General features: G+C 41.9%; 1 protein-coding gene across 2 annotated transcripts; it reads left to right on the forward strand.

Annotated features, from left to right (window-relative positions):
- The first annotated feature begins 3,371 nt into the window (after positions 1–3,371).
- On the forward strand, positions 3,372–10,994 carry PCK1 (phosphoenolpyruvate carboxykinase 1). Of its 2 annotated transcripts, none has more exons than XM_008933000.2 (10): positions 3,372–3,508; positions 3,685–3,959; positions 5,322–5,503; positions 6,123–6,326; positions 6,651–6,838; positions 7,773–7,935; positions 8,062–8,286; positions 8,383–8,514; positions 9,218–9,313; positions 9,915–10,994. In XM_008933000.2, exons 2-10 carry the CDS (start codon positions 3,736–3,738, stop codon positions 10,367–10,369), a joined length of 1,869 nt encoding a protein of 622 aa, XP_008931248.1. In that variant the 5' UTR covers positions 3,372–3,508; positions 3,685–3,735; the 3' UTR covers positions 10,370–10,994. The 2 variants fall into 2 exon arrangements, with proteins under 2 accessions (XP_008931248.1, XP_017929445.1); XM_018073956.1 differs by having other exon boundaries at positions 3,378–3,508; positions 3,748–3,959.
- The last annotated feature ends 6,351 nt before the right edge of the window (positions 10,995–17,345 follow it).

The following is a 17,345-nucleotide window of genomic DNA, read 5'->3' on the forward strand; positions in this document are numbered from 1 at the left end:
TCTCTGTGAGCTGTTTGCTTGCAAGGGCTGCCCTTGGATCTGGGCTCTGTGGCACCCAGTCCAGCAGCAATTGCAGTGTGCTCACGGCAGGAAATAACAATCCAGAGGCAACGCTCTGCCCTCGGTAGAGCAGCTCAGAGAATCTTTAAAAAAAAGCTACAGTTTTATAACAAAATACCTGAGTGACAAACTCTTTGGAGGTGATAGTATGTAGGATAATTAGCAATGGGAGGGGAGTAGAATTTCTGAGTATTATTATGTGCCATTAACAACTTTCAGAGCTCATTGAGAGTGCTTTGTTGCACCGTGGTTTGCAGTGATGAGTTAAGCTTTCTAATGATGCTTTTTCTGAGCATCTAAGAACTTTTACATTTATTGCATTGACTTCCAGTAAGTCTATAAATCTAAGTGCTCAAAACCTCTATTTTGAACAGCCTGAATAGTGTCCATCAAAGCAAACATCCTAAAAACCCTCCTTTCAAGGCACTTGTTGAACACTATCATCTTGAAATGTCAGATTCACATGCATTTAAATGATTTGACAGCTTCCAAGAAGGCACCTGATGAGCATCACATTCAAGTGTCAAGAAGCACAGAGAAAAAGTGCCAAAAAAAGTTAAATCTGAAGAAATTGTATCAGCTATTAGATGAGCATTATAATGCAGTTACTACTAAAAAAGATTTCTCATTTAAATGGAAAATAAACTTTACATTCTAGACATTGTTTTTAAAGGCCTTACATTGCCCCAGACCACCTCCCATGTTTTTTACTAGTGAGATCTTCCAGAAACTGAATCCAGGCAGCAGACACACTGGTACTGGGTGAACACCTCAAGGTCACTGTAACTGAGCCATTGGAGGTGCTACTTCTAGGTTTGGGTTTTTTTGTGGGAGACACTGTGTGTTATGAAAATTCACTATCTCCTGTTAAAACCTTTAATGCCTTCTGTTGGCTGTCTAAAAGCTGAATCTCTAAATGAGAAGACTCTTGAAAAAAAATCTTGGCCCTGATTTGCATATGCTCCAGTTATTTCATTGCACCAAATACTGTGTGTGTTTTATATAGGGGCTGAGGCTTACTGTGTGTTTGTGATGTGCTTTGAGATCCTCTGATGGGAGGTGTTACCTAAATACAAGCAATTTGATGCTGAAGTGTCTAGAATTCCCAGTGGACATCTGCACTCGAGCCCTGCTGCCATCACAAATGAAAAACATTTGGAATCCTTAATGTGATTTTTAATGGACATATGTTCATAACACGGTGCCACCAATTTGGCATATTTAGTGTCTCCTCAAGAGAAGCCCACAGTTTGTATAGCAAGATTGTGGGAGGTTAGGATTGCAGTGTGAGAAAATTTGCACAACACCTGCCTGACTGTAATTTAATTGGCAGAAATTAATGCTCTGGGTTTGGGGATTTTTTCCTCCTCTCAGAACCAGAGACACTAGGACTGATCCTGCTATATTGCACTGTTGTATTTAAGCTTTTATTCTGACTTTATTGGTGCTGCAATATGATCATTTTCTGATCCACTGTCTTCCTGACCACTGAGCATCGCTGGCTTACTCTCAGTTGTTATTTCTATGTACACTGACTTACCTGGCCAGCAGGAAGCACTCAGTAATTGTGTACTTCACTGAAAAAGGGCTCTGCTTAGTACTACTGAAGATTATACCCCATTTTATTTTTAATTAAGTACTTAACGATATGTTTTAAAAGGAAAATATTTGGCTGAAATATTTCTGATCAGCAACACATATGTGGACTCTGAAGACAAATACCAGCACTGTTATTATTAAATTCTTTTTGGGTTTTACCTCTGCTTAGAGCAGAGCCATATCTGGAAGAGTCTTTAGCACCTCCTATCTCACCGGATTTTTGTTTTCCTTTTGGAATGTTTGGCCTTGCAGTGCATCAAGGACAGCCCCTCTTACCTCACTGTTTTCTTCCCTTGTTTACAAAACATAATGAAAGGCTTTGCAAGAGAGATAGATGATGCAGTTCCAGGAGGGGCGTTCCTGCAGGGGGAGGTTCAGCTCGGCAGTATTTTAGGTTTGCAGGGCAGGAGGCTGAGCTACAGTCGTGAGCCCAGCCTGGCATTTCAGGGCTGGCAAGTCACTGCTGGCTACCTCAGCGAGAGCCTTGCTGGAAACATCTCACTGACTCACAGCCCTGAGTGGCATTGTGAACACCCTGTATGTAGGATACTCACATCAGTTTTGTTGCTTTAAAGAACTCCCAGAAACCTAACTGGGGTTCCCAGATTTCCTGTTCTGCGAACCACTGCTGACAATATTTTGCTTTCATGGTGAAAGACCCATCAATATAAAAAAAAATGACAGGAAGATCAGCCTTTCTTTGTGGGCACGATGGTCTAAAATGGGATAGGGGAAGCTGAAGACAGGCAGGCAGAAAGAGAGGTAAGAGCTCAGAGTGTCTCAGGCCACACTAACCCTAAGAATTATTAGAGTAGTAGTGGCTGTTGGTATCCTATACTGCCAGAACTGATGCAGATGTGGACTCATGTCTGTGTATGTACACATGCATACAGTGCATTGCACACACAGAACACAGTGTGCAGCCCCGTTTCTGAGCAGTTTTATGCCTTTTCTTCGAGTACTAATTCAAGGATGGGTTAATATTTTATGACCTCACCCCCACAGAACTCCCAGTAAAATAAAACATAATATTTGAAAGAGGAGGTTAATTATTGAGGCAGTCACTGCAATAGGAAATAGTTGTTTAGTTTGCAAGAGCCTAAAGCAAGGCATAAGCAAAAACTTCCTCTCTCACACTGAAGGAAACCCAACATTTAGATTTATATTGGGATTTTTTTTTTAGAATTTCATGGACAAAAACAAGACCTCTGGGCCTTGTGTATGTAGTGGCTATTCAGGCCTGTCAGTGCACACTGTTGAACTTTATACATGGATCAGGCAATGTTGCCAAGGTGAGTAAACACTCCTTGGATGAGCCTCCACTTCACAGCCAACTAGTGAGCATCTGCCTGCAAAATGTGCCAACTGCACTTTGCCTCCGTGCGTGACCTTTGTGTTCCTGGTTCCAGAAACTCTTTGTACCCAACCTTTCCCACACGCCGAGCAGTTATAACGTTTTTGATTTGAAAGTCCAACTGGGTCAAAGTTTGGTTAAACTGCTAAATTTTGTAACTGCTTCAAAACAGCAAACCCAGGGGCTAAGAACCTCCGCTTCCAGCATTCATTAATCAGGTCTGTTAAATGATTACCTCGTCAGGGCTGCTTTGTTGACAACTCTGCATGATGACAATGTCAGTGGCACTGTCCCAAGACACATCCAGTGGTGATGTAAAGGACAAGCCTCCCTCACCTCAACTAGTGGGATGGACACTACCACAAATAATATTTAAGGAAGGAGGATGCGCCTTTGGAAAGCAGCGGTTGCAAGAGCCCTCCAAGGCAAGCAACACGGCTCAACTGAAAGGGACAGCAAATCCTCTCTGACATCCAACTGCACCCTGCATAGACAGTAAGTAGAATGGTCTCTATTTTTTGCACCTTGAAATTCCCAATTAGTCAGATTCCCTACCTTGATTTTAAAGCACAATCAAGTCCATTACGAATTCTACCTTTGTGTTAAACCTGGTTATGAAGGTTTTGTGACATTGGTTAGAGCATGTGCTAACCCAATATATTTGATTTTAGATTGTGATCAGTATTTCAAAGGTGTCAACAAGATCCACTACAGCTTCAATAATGCCCCCACAGCTGAAAGCTGAGATGAACGTCATGCCCAAGGTTGTCCAGGGGGATTTGGAGAGCCTGTCCCCAGAAGCAAGGGATTTCATTGAAACTAATGCCAAGCTGTGCCAGCCTGAGAACATCCATATCTGCGATGGCTCAGAGGAAGAAAACAAAAAAATTCTGGACATCATGGTAGAACAAGGCATGATCAAGAAGCTGAGCAAGTATGAGAACTGGTAAGCAGCCTAAACTAAGTATCATCTCGGAATTGTAAAATGCATTTCCCATCCTGTTTACTTTAAAAACTCCTTATAACTCTTCAGTATTTGCCTTCCATGAACATTTTGGCACTGCAGCTTACATTGGTGAAATAATCAGGAAAAGTAAATTTTTTCCTCCAAAAAATTAACATAAAGCATATTATTCAATTGGACTATCAACTGTACATTGTCTCTATTGATTAGTTACATCAGGGAACTGAAATAATGTCATGAGAATTATGTAACTAATCATTAGCAATGGCTAAATATTATTTAGCAAATCTTCTTTTGAAGAATTCTACTATTTTAGTCAATTAGTTTATTCATCACATACTTTTTTGCGGCATTCAAATAGGTCTGTGGGTGTTCAAATATTATTCAGTACAGGCATTATTCATATCATGCCGATGAGCTTTGACTCTAATGTATTCAGCAAATACTTTTTTCAAATATTTCATCATTTCTCCTAACTAACTGAACATGAAAGGAGAATATTAACAACAAGTACGTACTCAGGAATTACATGCCGATCAAGAGATCTTCTTGGAAGAAATCTGCAAAGACTTTTTAATAACTAAGTGCAGGAATTTGGCAATCTGTTTGCAGACTATTTGGGAGAGAAAAGGGCAAGATTCACCAGATAAATTATTCATTGTTAATTATATGCTTAGCTGTAGTGATGATGGTTATGACAGCCCAACTAGAACATTTTTATGCTCGTGGAAAATTTCGATGCACAAAGGTGAAAATGTAAGACAATCCTCTCTATTGTAAATAGATGGCAAATATTCTTTAGAGGGGAAAAAGAATCTCCTTTAATAAACTCCTTCACTTTTAATCATCAGGCTTATACTCAGTATTTCCTTTGTGATGCCTCTAACTTAAAGGACTGCGCCAACCCACTAAGCAGGATTCTGATCCCACTGGCACTTACACCAACACTTAAAATACTTTGCTTGGCATCCACTGAGGCTGAGGCATCATTTTGTGGTCCCCATACAAAATAACTTCACACTGATGAGAATGAGAATTAAATGAGATTAACTTTTCCCTGAAAGTTAGCAACAGAGACTGAGATGAGAGGCAAAGGAGAATTAACTGTAACCAGAATTTCCTAGGCCATATAATTTTTATTCCTACCGGAAAGTCTTAAAACAATATGTATCAGAGGATGCATCTGACTGATTGTTGAGATTGGCTATTATATACTGGCTCTGTTACTTTCAGTTTAGCCTTACAAAGCACTGTACGCTTTTGTCCTAAACTGGTCCCATGGAAGGGTAAAAAGTGTTACATCAACAATTAAAGCCTAACTTTCTGGGTTTTGGTGAATTGCAGCTGGTTGGCTCTCACTGATCCAAGAGATGTGGCAAGAATTGAGAGCAAAACTGTCATCATCACTCAGGAACAGAGAGATACCACTCCGATGCCTAAAACTGGAACCAGCCAGCTGGGTCGCTGGATGTCTGAGGAAGATTTTGAGAAAGCCTTCAACACCAGGTTCCCAGGCTGCATGCAAGGTGGGCAAGAAAAAGATGAATAACACTGAATTTCTAGGATTGCAGAGACACTTACAACTATTACTAGTTACTGTAATCTTTAAAGAATGATTTTAGCTGAATATTTAGATTTAGATTTATACCCCCCATAATCACCTTGTTGGTTTCATGCACATCTTTATCATAGACCCAAATGCCTGGGCAAGGATAGTCCTCTGTCTCTTTCCAGTATTCTTTTCTTCTAAAGAGGGGCAAAGTAAGGTATGAAAATTTGGCTGACTTTATTCAAGAAGTCACACAGCAATTAAGCAGCAGATAGGAAGTGAGATGAGAATGAGGGACCCCCCATCCCCAGCAATAATTTCAGGTTCAGCAATTTACACCAGCAGAGAACTTGGCCTCCACCCACCTTTACTCCTGGCTAGACAATCTGCCTGAACTGCTGCTTTCAGCATTTAAGATAAAAAGTCTTGCTACACAATTAGACAAACAGAAAGCTACAGCCTTGAAACATCATCAGAAGTACTCACAAGACAAACACCTTTTAAAGGAGTGAGAGACAACCTCCATGTTAATAAAAATTATTACAAAAGTTCCTTGTTTTGCTCTTTGCCACATCTTGCTACTCCTCATTTTCCAGGACGTACAATGTATGTCATCCCCTTCAGCATGGGGCCTATTGGATCTCCTCTGTCCAAGATTGGGATTGAGCTGACAGATTCACCCTATGTGGTGGCCAGCATGAGGATCATGACACGGATGGGAACAGATGTTTTGAAAGCCCTGGGCAATGGGGAGTTCGTGAAATGCCTTCACTCAGTTGGATGTCCTCTACCACTGAAAGGTAAGAGCCATGAAAAACTGCCAGCCCTGGAAATTCCCAAGGTGTGTTTTAGAGCTGACTGCATGTCCTCGGCACACGGGAGACCCTCACCATCAAACAAGATCAGGCTGATTTGTGCAGCATTCCTAGGTTCAAAACTCAATTAAAGGAATCAAAGCTCACTGAGAGTTTCATGGAAAGGAGATTATTACCCATGGTAGTTACCAGGGATTTCCTTTGAAGCATCTGGTACGGGTTGCTGTCAGAGGCCCGATGCTGATGAAACAACAGTATGATCAGGCATGGAAATTGCTGCATTCATGAGTACAACATTCTGTTCTGCAGAACCATTAATCAACAACTGGCCCTGCAACCCGGAGTTAACGCTGATTGCTCATCTCCCGGATCGCAGGGAGATCATTTCGTTTGGCAGCGGCTACGGGGGAAACTCCTTACTGGGGAAGAAATGCTTTGCTCTCCGGATCGCCAGCAGACTCGCCAAAGAGGAGGGCTGGCTCGCTGAGCACATGCTGGTAAGAGCCACTAAATCATGTATGTTTGAACAGCCCTTAAGCCCTAAATTAGCTCCACACAAATACATCACATCTCGCTGTGAAATTAGTCTCATCTGGATAGCCCTGTAATGTTGGATGTGAGTCTATTGCATGCCAGGCTTATGAGGAATAGAAAACTGCATGCCAGGCCAAGTACTAGACATTTTAAAACAGTACCTGTAATATAAACCAAGAAAGATTTGGAACTTCTGACAGTAGCTACTTTTGGGTACCATGTACTTGAGCAGAACCTAAACATTATCACTGGGCATCCACAAGTCTAATAGCAAAAGATTTATGCAAGTTTTCAAAATTGTCTTTAATTTTGTAAATGGTCTATGTGCTCAAAACCCTGCAAATATCAGATTTTCTAAATGAGTTCTGCCATATACCCTTCCTGCCTTTACTTTCTGCTGTCGTTTAAACATTCTACTACTGTAAAATGCCACAGAAAAAAAAGAATTTCCAAATCCATAAAAGAACAATCTCAGAAAAAATATCTGTGGACTCTGAGAAGAGCAGAAGTATCCATGCACAAAGTGCACACTTCACTCCACTTGGGCAGCCAAAAGAATATTGCCTGTTTTTCATCTGTCTCTGCAGAGAAACACAGCTATTTGTGGTCTGTGTATCTTTAATCAGCAAAATAAAGATAAATGTTTGAGGTATATATGTGCCTAACATTTTTTAAAAAGTATAAGAACTCCTTACAGATACTCTAACAGCAAGAAGACTCTGATTTAAAAAAAACCAGCTTGAGTTATTTATCAACTATATTATGTGGTGCTTCTTCTACAGGAACAAATTTGTGTAATTAAATATTTTATCATTACCACTTGCTGGGAGACAACTTTCAAAATGAAAAGTGCAAGAAAAAAGACCGTGTTTAACAGTTGCATTAATTTTTCAATAGATCCTGGGAATTACCAATCCAGAAGGTAAAAAGAAGTATTTTGCTGCAGCATTCCCTAGTGCCTGCGGAAAAACTAACTTGGCCATGATGAACCCAAGCCTGCCGGGGTGGAAAATCGAGTGTGTGGGTGATGATATTGCCTGGATGAAATTTGATGAGCAAGGTATGGAAATTTGGAATGTTTTACAGCCCAGTACAGGTTGCTTTTAGGTGCAGTAAGACATGCTACAAAACTCCGGATAAGATTAAATCAGTATGATTTACTTATATTTTGTCATTTAACTTCCAGGCAACTTGAGGGCAATCAATCCAGAAAATGGCTTTTTTGGTGTCGCCCCTGGAACCTCAGTCAAAACGAACCCCAATGCTATCAAAACCATATTCAAGAACACCATCTTTACCAATGTAGCAGAAACCAGTGATGGAGGTGTCTACTGGGAAGGCATTGATGAGCCATTGCCACCTGGAGTAACAGTGACTTCGTGGAAGAACAAGGATTGGACTCCAGATAATGGTAACCTGGCCCTCGTCACAGTCTCTCTTGGCTTTCTCTGCTGAATTCAAGTGAATTCTGCCATTATGACCTTTGTATTTATTGTATTCTGTGCAGGGGAACCTTGTGCTCATCCCAACTCGAGGTTCTGCTCTCCAGCCAAGCAGTGCCCCATCATGGACCCTGCATGGGAATCACCTGAAGGTGTGCCCATCGAAGGCATCATCTTTGGGGGCCGCAGACCTGCTGGTAAGAGATGCAGCAGCCACATTTCCAAGCTGAAGTGCTGACCACAGAAGGGTTGAGATGCAACTGGACATAGACATAGCTTTTGTCCAACTTCTCCATGTTAGCCTTTGGCACATGTGCTTCCAGCCACTGATATTTCAGTGTCTGAGTTGTTTGTTGTTAACACAAAGTAGGTAATAATAATAAAGGGCTGGAGAGAGATCAGGACTCACAACCTGGGTAATAGACACACATAGCAAATTGCTATACTGGTCCCAGTTTGCTTATGGTTTAACTAGTTCAGATAGGAGATGGTTAGAGAAATGAACCAGTTTTAGATGGTTTACAGAAAAGGAAGTAAAATAACTTGTTCTGTTAAAGATCACCTGAAGTTGGAAAAGAAATAGAAGTAATGCTAAGTCTGTCTAATATCATGACCACAGGACCAGATTCTATTTCCACTAAAATCTGCTGGAGGTTCTGATGTCCCAGATATTGCACACTGGGCAACTAAACAAGGATGTGTTCAGTAATCAGTAGCCAGTTTTGAAAACATTGATATAAACTTTGGTGTAGGAGAGCAGGAAATGAACTGATTAAAAAAACCAGGAAAAAATAGAATACATTATCCAATAATGTGCATTCAGCAGTATCTCAGATAGCAAAACCTGTTCTAAAAATGTTTCTGGACCTCTAATTACTGAAGTGATTTTGCTCTTTACAGGTGTGCCTCTTGTATATGAGGCCTTTAACTGGAAGCACGGAGTATTTGTAGGAGCATCTATGAGATCTGAAGCAACAGCAGCTGCTGAGCACAAAGGTAAATCAAAATTTAATCTGCCTACCTGTATTAAAAGCAGTGCCCTCTGGAGTGCCTGCTCTGTCCTCCCCCCCTTGCTCTTTCACATTTCAGTCTTGGCAGCTAATTTTGCAGCCTGTGCATTTTCACAATAGAAAATATTTGTGCTGGAATTAAAAGCCAAATTCTCTGTAAAAGTGAAATTAAGCAAAATAATCCTTTAGGTGGCAAGCATACAGAACAGGATACAGGCACAGGGTTGCCAGAAGCCTTGATAGAGAGTTCTTGTTACAGTCTGGGATAAATAAACTTAAATTTTCTCTTCTGCTAGAGCTCAACATAAATACATGAATGATGAAAGCCAGCTCTTGAGGATCTTCATTTAAGCTGCTTGACCTGAGATTTGAGAAATTTAATTTCCACTGATTACAAAAATTAATTTAATTTGTACCCTTTTTTGTACATCAAAGATAATGCCTGTATTGTTTCTTAAAGCTCTCTGGTTCAGTGCAGGAGGGTGGTGAAAGGACTGTGGGTATTAAACCCTGGGATGATCTGACTCTGTGCTTTAGAAGGAATGTGCTATTTATTCCCTTATGTTCTCCCTTTGTGTTTTGAACAGGCAAAATCATTATGCACGATCCATTTGCCATGAGGCCTTTCTTTGGCTACAACTTTGGCAAGTACTTGGCCCACTGGCTGAGCATGGCCCAGCGTCCAGCTGCAAAACTACCAAGGATCTTTCATGTCAACTGGTTCCGGAAAGACAGCCAAGGGAAATTCCTGTGGCCTGGCTTCGGAGAGAATTCCCGTGTGCTGGAGTGGATGTTCAACAGAATTGAAGGGAAGGCCTCTGCCAAACCAACTGCCATAGGTTACATCCCTACTGACAGTGCTTTGAACTTGAAGGGTTTGAAAGATGTCAACTTGACCGAACTGTTTGGTATCTCAAAAGAGTTCTGGGAAAAGGAGGTAGAAGAAATCAAACAATACTTTGAAGTGCAAGTTAATGCTGACCTTCCCTATGAAATAGAAAGGGAATTGCTTGCCTTAGAGATGAGGATAAAACAGCTGTAAGCTGATCAAAACTGCAATTATTTATCAATTCGCACGTACTAAGACAGCGCAAACACATTTTACCAAATCACCAAGAAGCATAACAGCACACTGATGGGCAGGGGGTTATAATGAAAGTAGGTCATAGCTTAGTTAGAATATAGGTACAGACATTCTAGAAGTAACTCCAGACCTAATGATTTATAACTGCATCGGTTGTTGTGAATAGGTGAGCAGCTGTGGGAATGGATGTGCACAGGGTCTTCAAACCCCTGATCTGTCACTTACCTGCACATAGAGCCATGATGTGTGTAAATTATTTGCCTGGTTCTGCAGATAAAATCCAAACCCATGCAGCCTTCGAGCTGTAGCACATTGTTTCCATCATAGAATCCTCAGGAGTCACAGACTCTACAGGAAAGAAAGAAAAAATTAGATGCTGTATATATGTATTGCCTAAACATATTTCATGGCTTAAATATTTTTTAGAAAAATGAAGTTGTAACTTCTATCAGAGTGAAAGATGACTTTATATTACTAATGCATATTTAAGATATTGCTATTATATATTACTCATGTTCCTGTGATTTCCAGATGTTTTGAATGGCTTGTTCTTAAACTATAAAATAAATGTTTATACAAAATATGATCTCATTTCCAGTATTCTTGCTCTTTATAAACTACATGCATATAAATTGAACCTCCTGTAAATACCTCAGCACAGGGAGAAGTTCACATGTGGAAGTTAGATGTTGACTAGAGTTGATCTGCTACTCCTAAGCCAACTAGTTTAAGCCCCATGCTGTCTTTGCAACTTTAATTTAAGCCAAAGGAATGATCCAGAAATTATGATACCAGCTGTGAGCAGTCATCCAGCTGGTGACGTACTCTCCATAACTGGGCATTGTTAGTTAGTTCAGGCATTTATAAAATAAACCACCCTGTAGGAAAGCCCCATAATAGGACCTTGCTCATTTGTTAAAGTCATGGGATTTGTCTCTGTTCCACAGCACCTTGGCTTTTGCAAGAGTAACTAGTGCAGCTGTTGAAGTAAAGACAGTTTGGGAAGAGTTTACTGGATTTGTTGAGACGCCTAAAGCCTTAGAGCTCAATGAAAATCAGGGTAGGAGCCTGTGCTGGCTTCCTTGTAGATCCAAGACACTAAAACCATCCCATATTCTCCCAATTAGAGGTGTCATTTATGTGCTTCCCACATCCCTGGCAGGTATCCTGCTTTTTCACTTTGAATGCTTGATCTCCCAAAACATAAGGCAAATATTTGCTTAGCAAAAAGAAAATCACTTACATTGTGTAATAAGCCTTTTTACAGCCCCCACTTCCTTGCAAAGCAAACAGTACCAAGGCTGGTCAACAGATGCCCTTCAAGGTTTGCTAGGAGAGGTCACATAGTCTGAAAAGGCTGTAACTACCTCCTGACTCCATGTTTAAGACTGAACACAAATATTATCAATTCTGAAGCAAATAATTCAGTGCAAATCAATAAGTAGGACACACAAAGAGCAGACAACAGAAAACTCTGAGAGAAGTGGAGGAGAGTGGAGCAGCCTCTGTAGAGATGATTATCAGTTGTGTTCAAAAACCACATCTGCATGGATCTGGGTCTCCTACAGGTTCATCTTTAGCATGTGTACTCTTGAGAGGGTGCCAAATTAAAAGAAAATTAAGATGGAAGACAGTAAATAAGTCAGAAGAAATGAGCCAAGGGAGACTGCAACATGCACTCCTCAGATTCAAGGACTACTATCAAGTGTATAAAATAAAGTTGTTAATGAAGTAATTCTATAAAAAACTGAGGAAAAACTTGGGCTGTTCCCAATTCATATGACAGTATTAGACTGGTATTTGGGTAAGTCTAAGGAAGAACAAGGAGATCTAAGAAAATTATCATGCTAATATCAGAGAGCTATGGCCAGTTACAGTCTCAGAGTTTCCTATGGGCCTCAGGAAAGGATCCCTGAGCAGTGCAGACGTGTTCCAAGCACAGTTTGAAATGCTGCCCAGGGGATGTACAGAAGCTCGGGGCTTTCCAGAGCTCTCTGAGCAGCTCCAGGGTGCTGTTCTGCCTTCTCCAACACACCCAGGCTCTGATGACTGTTCCAAAGAAACGACTTGTACTTCCTGCCAGGGGGATCTGTGCCAGAGGCCCAAGCCCAGCAGGCATATGGACATGGGAAAACCAAGTGACACTTGTCCCATAAAATGCTGCTCCATGAGGAGAAAGGAACCATCAATGTGATCATACAGCACATATCCAGCAAGACTTTATAAAGTGCCAACTGTCTTGAGAACATCAGACCCAGCCCAAAACACTGGATTTCATATTCGTACTAAACCATTGCTGTCTCCTCCTCTCCCCAGGAGACTGGGGAACTTTCCTTTTCTTGAACACCCCTGCCCCTGGGTTTTCCTCTGGGTATTCTTTCCAACTCATGGACAGTGCCCCTCACGAGCTCTTCTGGCAAAAATATTTAAACCATTTGTGGTTCTCCCACTCTGCACATTTTAACCACATGCACCTTTTTGAACATTGCTCAGAGACTGACGGGGACGCAAATCATTCCGGAAACCAGAAAATGGGGGGGAAAAAACCTGCTGTACTGTTAAAAATGAGAACAAGAAAATGACTTTTTTTTGGGTGAGTCATTCAACAGCTCCTTTGTATGTAAATATATCCTCAACCCATCAGCATCTATGGGGAGTACAATTTACATTTTGAATGATCAAAATGTTTAGTATTGGCAGAGAAAATGTTTAAAAAGAGAGAAGGCAGTGGTTTAAAATTTAGAAACTTAGTCAACTGTGCCAGATTATGATCTCAACCTCTCTCCCTCCAACAAATACTATGCTCCATAAAAACAAAATGCTTTTAAATTGAAATTTGGAAGTTCCCCTGATTTTCAAAAGAAAGAGGGGAAGGCAACAAATGCAATAAATTTCAACAAATTAGTAGAGAAATATAAAACTTGGCCTATTAAATGTGATTCAGGGAAGGGAAGCACAGGCAAGACTAACACATGAAGTGCACGGAGCCATAACATTTGCAACAGCTGTGTTATGAAATGCACTTGGTATTCTGGGAAGCGAGAAACAAAATACTTTGTTAAAACACTTGTGGATGTACCAGTGGCTGAAAAGAAGAGAGACAAAATTAAAATCACAGTTTAACCGTTAATGTTATTGATGATACAATCTCTGGTACCTTGTTTATGCCATGATTCACTGAACAAGACAACACTGTGATGGATGCACCACATCCAAGGAAGGCTGTGCTCAACTCCCTTAGATTTAGCACATTCCCTCAGGCAAAAAATCTGGCCTCAGTGCCAAGTACTCCTATTAGCACAGATAAATTAGCACAGAGCTCAGACCTAGACCTTGGTCCTATCCTTGCACACACAGGTTGAGAAGCTTCCAAGCCTGATGCCAATCTTTGGACTAATTTCTCATGTTTCAAGGTCAAGTTTTGACTGTGTTTTGTCTTGTTCCTTCAAATCCCTTTCTCAGATGTCAGTCTCAGCAGTAATTAGCTTGAGTATATAAGATATCCACACACCTGTATTCTGTCAACATGATGAAGGTTAAGCCAAATAAATAAATAAAACTGGAAAGCAACATCCAGCTTGCTGCAGAACTCTCGTTGGAGTAAAGTGAGACCCAACCTCAAACCTCTCACAGTTGTGTCATGATAGGGCTATTTTCTGGAAAAGAAGTAAAATTCAGAGAAACAGCATTTGTGCTCTGGGAAATGCTGTTTTCCGAAAACCTTGGCTACCATAGTAACATGATTTATTCCATACTTGCGGCAATGTAGTCAGTCAGCTCCCTAACTGAAAGACAATTATCATAACTAGAGATGTACCTGGCTGGAAGACTATGGAAATGCTGCTTATGGATAGCAAAGCAAAGTGCTCCAAATTCCGAATTAGTAACCATTAGTGGTGATCATGGAGGACATTTCTGGCAGTGGTTTAACCTCAGTGCTACAAAAGGGCAAGCTGGTCAAATGGGTGTTGGCAAACCCCACTCACTGAGATTCCAAACCACATCCTGCCCCATCTGCGAGTCCATATGCAAAACAGCAAGGTGGGAAAAGTGAGAAAGGAAAAAACAAATTGCTGTTGTATGCCTTTACTGCATTCTGCGGCCACCAGGGATATGACTTTACCAGAGAAGGATTTTGTGAGCAAATTGCAGAAATCCACATATATTATTATTCAAAATTCAGGCTGTGTCTGATTCTTGCAAACGCAAATGTTGTTATGGTGCCTTTGCTGTAAGAGGCCATGCAAAGACCTCTGAGCTGTCCCAACCCAGTGTGGAGGTCTTTATGCTGCCCTTGTTGCCATCAGTGACATTGGTCACCTTGGAATTCATTTTGTTCCTCCTCACACAGGTGTTATTGGATTTGCTGTGGCTTTCCTCCAGCCTGAGCCTGACCAGATATAGATTCTGAAATTATTTGCCTTCAGCTTTCCTTCCAGCCCGTAAGCTTCTAGCAGAACTATTTCTAACACACACCCCAGAAATGTTCTTTGTGTCTTCTTTGGACATGTCAGATACTAGCCATTGAAAAAGAGAAAAACATCTGTTTTAATCCTCCCAAAGGAACATATCAAAGTTTTTGTGCTGTTATTTACGCAGCCTCAAGGGCTTTTATTCAGCTAAAAAAAATCCCTTTGTAAACTGCTGCATTTCATTTTTTGGTTGTTGTTCTTTTTTTTGAACCAAGCAACTAGTTTTTGCTCTTTTTCTTGTAAAGCATCACAACACCATTTCCCAGGTTGAGATGGCCAAGGAATGGTCCTTCCCAGAAATTTGATCCTGATAAACAGCTGTTCTCCAGAACAAACTAAGCTCATCCTCCATGGAAAATAGCTTCTGGGCTCACAGTAAATAGATCCTACCCCTGCTTTGTATAGATTTGAGGGCTTTAAACTAATCTGAACTCTTCCTCCTTCTCAACTCATCAGTGAAATCCTAGGAAGGGGCTGTCACCACGGAGGAGGCTGGCACAGCAACGGCGTGTGCGTACAAATGCCATCTCAGCTATGAATGTGAAGAGCACAACAAACCCTCCTCTTACCCACCGGAAACCATCACTATATTTGTCTTCCTGAACAGATGAGAAACTTCCCATGGTGTTCTGGAGCTCCAGATCCTGAGAGCAGCTATGAATAGCAGCTTTAAATTTAACTGAGGCTGGAAAGGGAGTGAAACCTAAAGCTACAGGATGATGCCAGTTCAGCTGGCTGGGAAGCCAACAGAGCCTGGCTTGCAAGGGGCATGGAGATAAATTCCCACCCACGGGGTGAACATCACCACCAGTATCCAGTAATGCTGCAGAAATGGGGTGAGTTTGCATGATCTGGCACCACTGAGTGGTACAAATCCCCCAGGAGTCATTCCTCCTGGCAGAAACCAGAAAGGTGGTAAGATCCAAGTGAAGCTTCTGGAGGTGGCAGTGTATTGCACTGACCTTCACAGGGCAATTTGACTCCCTTGTTCCTCTTCCTGTAGCTCACACAAGTATGCCCAGGCTAAGGCAAGAGTGCCTGAACTTCTGCTCCCCCTCAGTCACTGGATTGCCTTGATGCTAAATAGCAACTCCATGAAGAGCCATGTGAATGTGACAGTGGAGCTGGGTGGCAGAGCTCCCACTGGCTTTGGTGATGACAAAAAGAATCTGTGGGTTTTTTGATGGGGTTTAGTTTTGTACTTTTGGTCTGGTTTTGCCTTCAAAGGGACACTACCAACAGTTATTTGAAACTCCAGAGGTAGCCAGTAGAAAAAAAAAAAACCAAAAAACAAACCCATCCAACTATAAATTTAACTAGGAGTGTTGTTGGGAAAGGGAGGGGGAGGCTATTTGAGAGTTGCAGGTGGACTCGTGGTCTTAGAATACAAAAACAATGGCCTTCTGACACTAGTAAGTAGAAACAGGCCTCGGATTCCATGGAGTTTTCTTGGTCTTTATTCCATTAAGACAGAAATCTGGCTCTGTTTCATCATAGTTATCTACACTCCAGCACCCTTCCACCCTTGAAGGAGATTAGTAGTGATAATGCATCTGCTACCTGCCCCAGCAATAACAGATCTATGTGGAGAAGATTACAAGAAATTGTTTGGACTTCTGCCCAGTCCTAGAAGTCCCACCAACCATTTCCAAAAGTCCCATCAGTTTTTATGGCTTGTCTCTCAAGAAGGCTGCTGAAACCTACACGAAGGAGAGACTTTAAAAAGATTTTTGCAGACATTTATTTCTGGCCAAATTATGATTGCTTGGAGGAAAAAGAAGCCACCATACAAATCTTGTTAGAGACTTCAGCAGGAACTCACAAACCCATGCAGAACAGAGATAAGCTAAAAAAAGCAATAGCATCCAGGAAGGGAAGACAGACCAGCCAGCCAAATGCAACTCTAATTCCAACCCGTGACAGACCCCTGGGGCAGCTCCAAAGCCACTTAGCACAAGCGTGGAGCTGGGCCAGGAGGAGTCGCTGGCACCAGAAGAGCAGCTTTAGCAAGTCCAGACTGATTTGCTGAGCGGGACAGACTGGGACAGGCTTGGTACCCCCAGTACCACAAACACACCGCTCCCCACCTCCGAAACTTCCAAGTGAGACAGCTCCAGGGACAGCTTGATCCCTGAGCTCCCGCGCTGCAGAGCACGCGCCGTGTGCGTGCAGGGGGAAGCCGAGTCACAGCACATCTGTTAACGGCACAGAAACACACTGGCAGTGCTCACTGTGGCTTGGCAGGGGAACCTGGATCAGCCGTCTGCAGTCCAAGGTCTAAAGGGCAACCTGCCTTCTGAGACGCCTGTGGCTTCAAGGAATTGTGTCCTGGAGTGGATTCAGCACACAACCCGCACCGGGCTCCCGACACTCTGTGCCACACAGGAGGAGAATCTCCCAGGGAAACAGGGGAAAAAACCCAACACCCACACACAGGGCATCTCCAGGGGCTAAAGGCTAAT

This window comes from Manacus vitellinus, unplaced genomic scaffold, assembly GCF_001715985.3.
Source record: "Manacus vitellinus isolate BGI_N305 unplaced genomic scaffold, ASM171598v3 scaffold_26_pilon, whole genome shotgun sequence".
Lineage (NCBI taxonomy): Eukaryota > Metazoa > Chordata > Aves > Passeriformes > Pipridae > Manacus > Manacus vitellinus.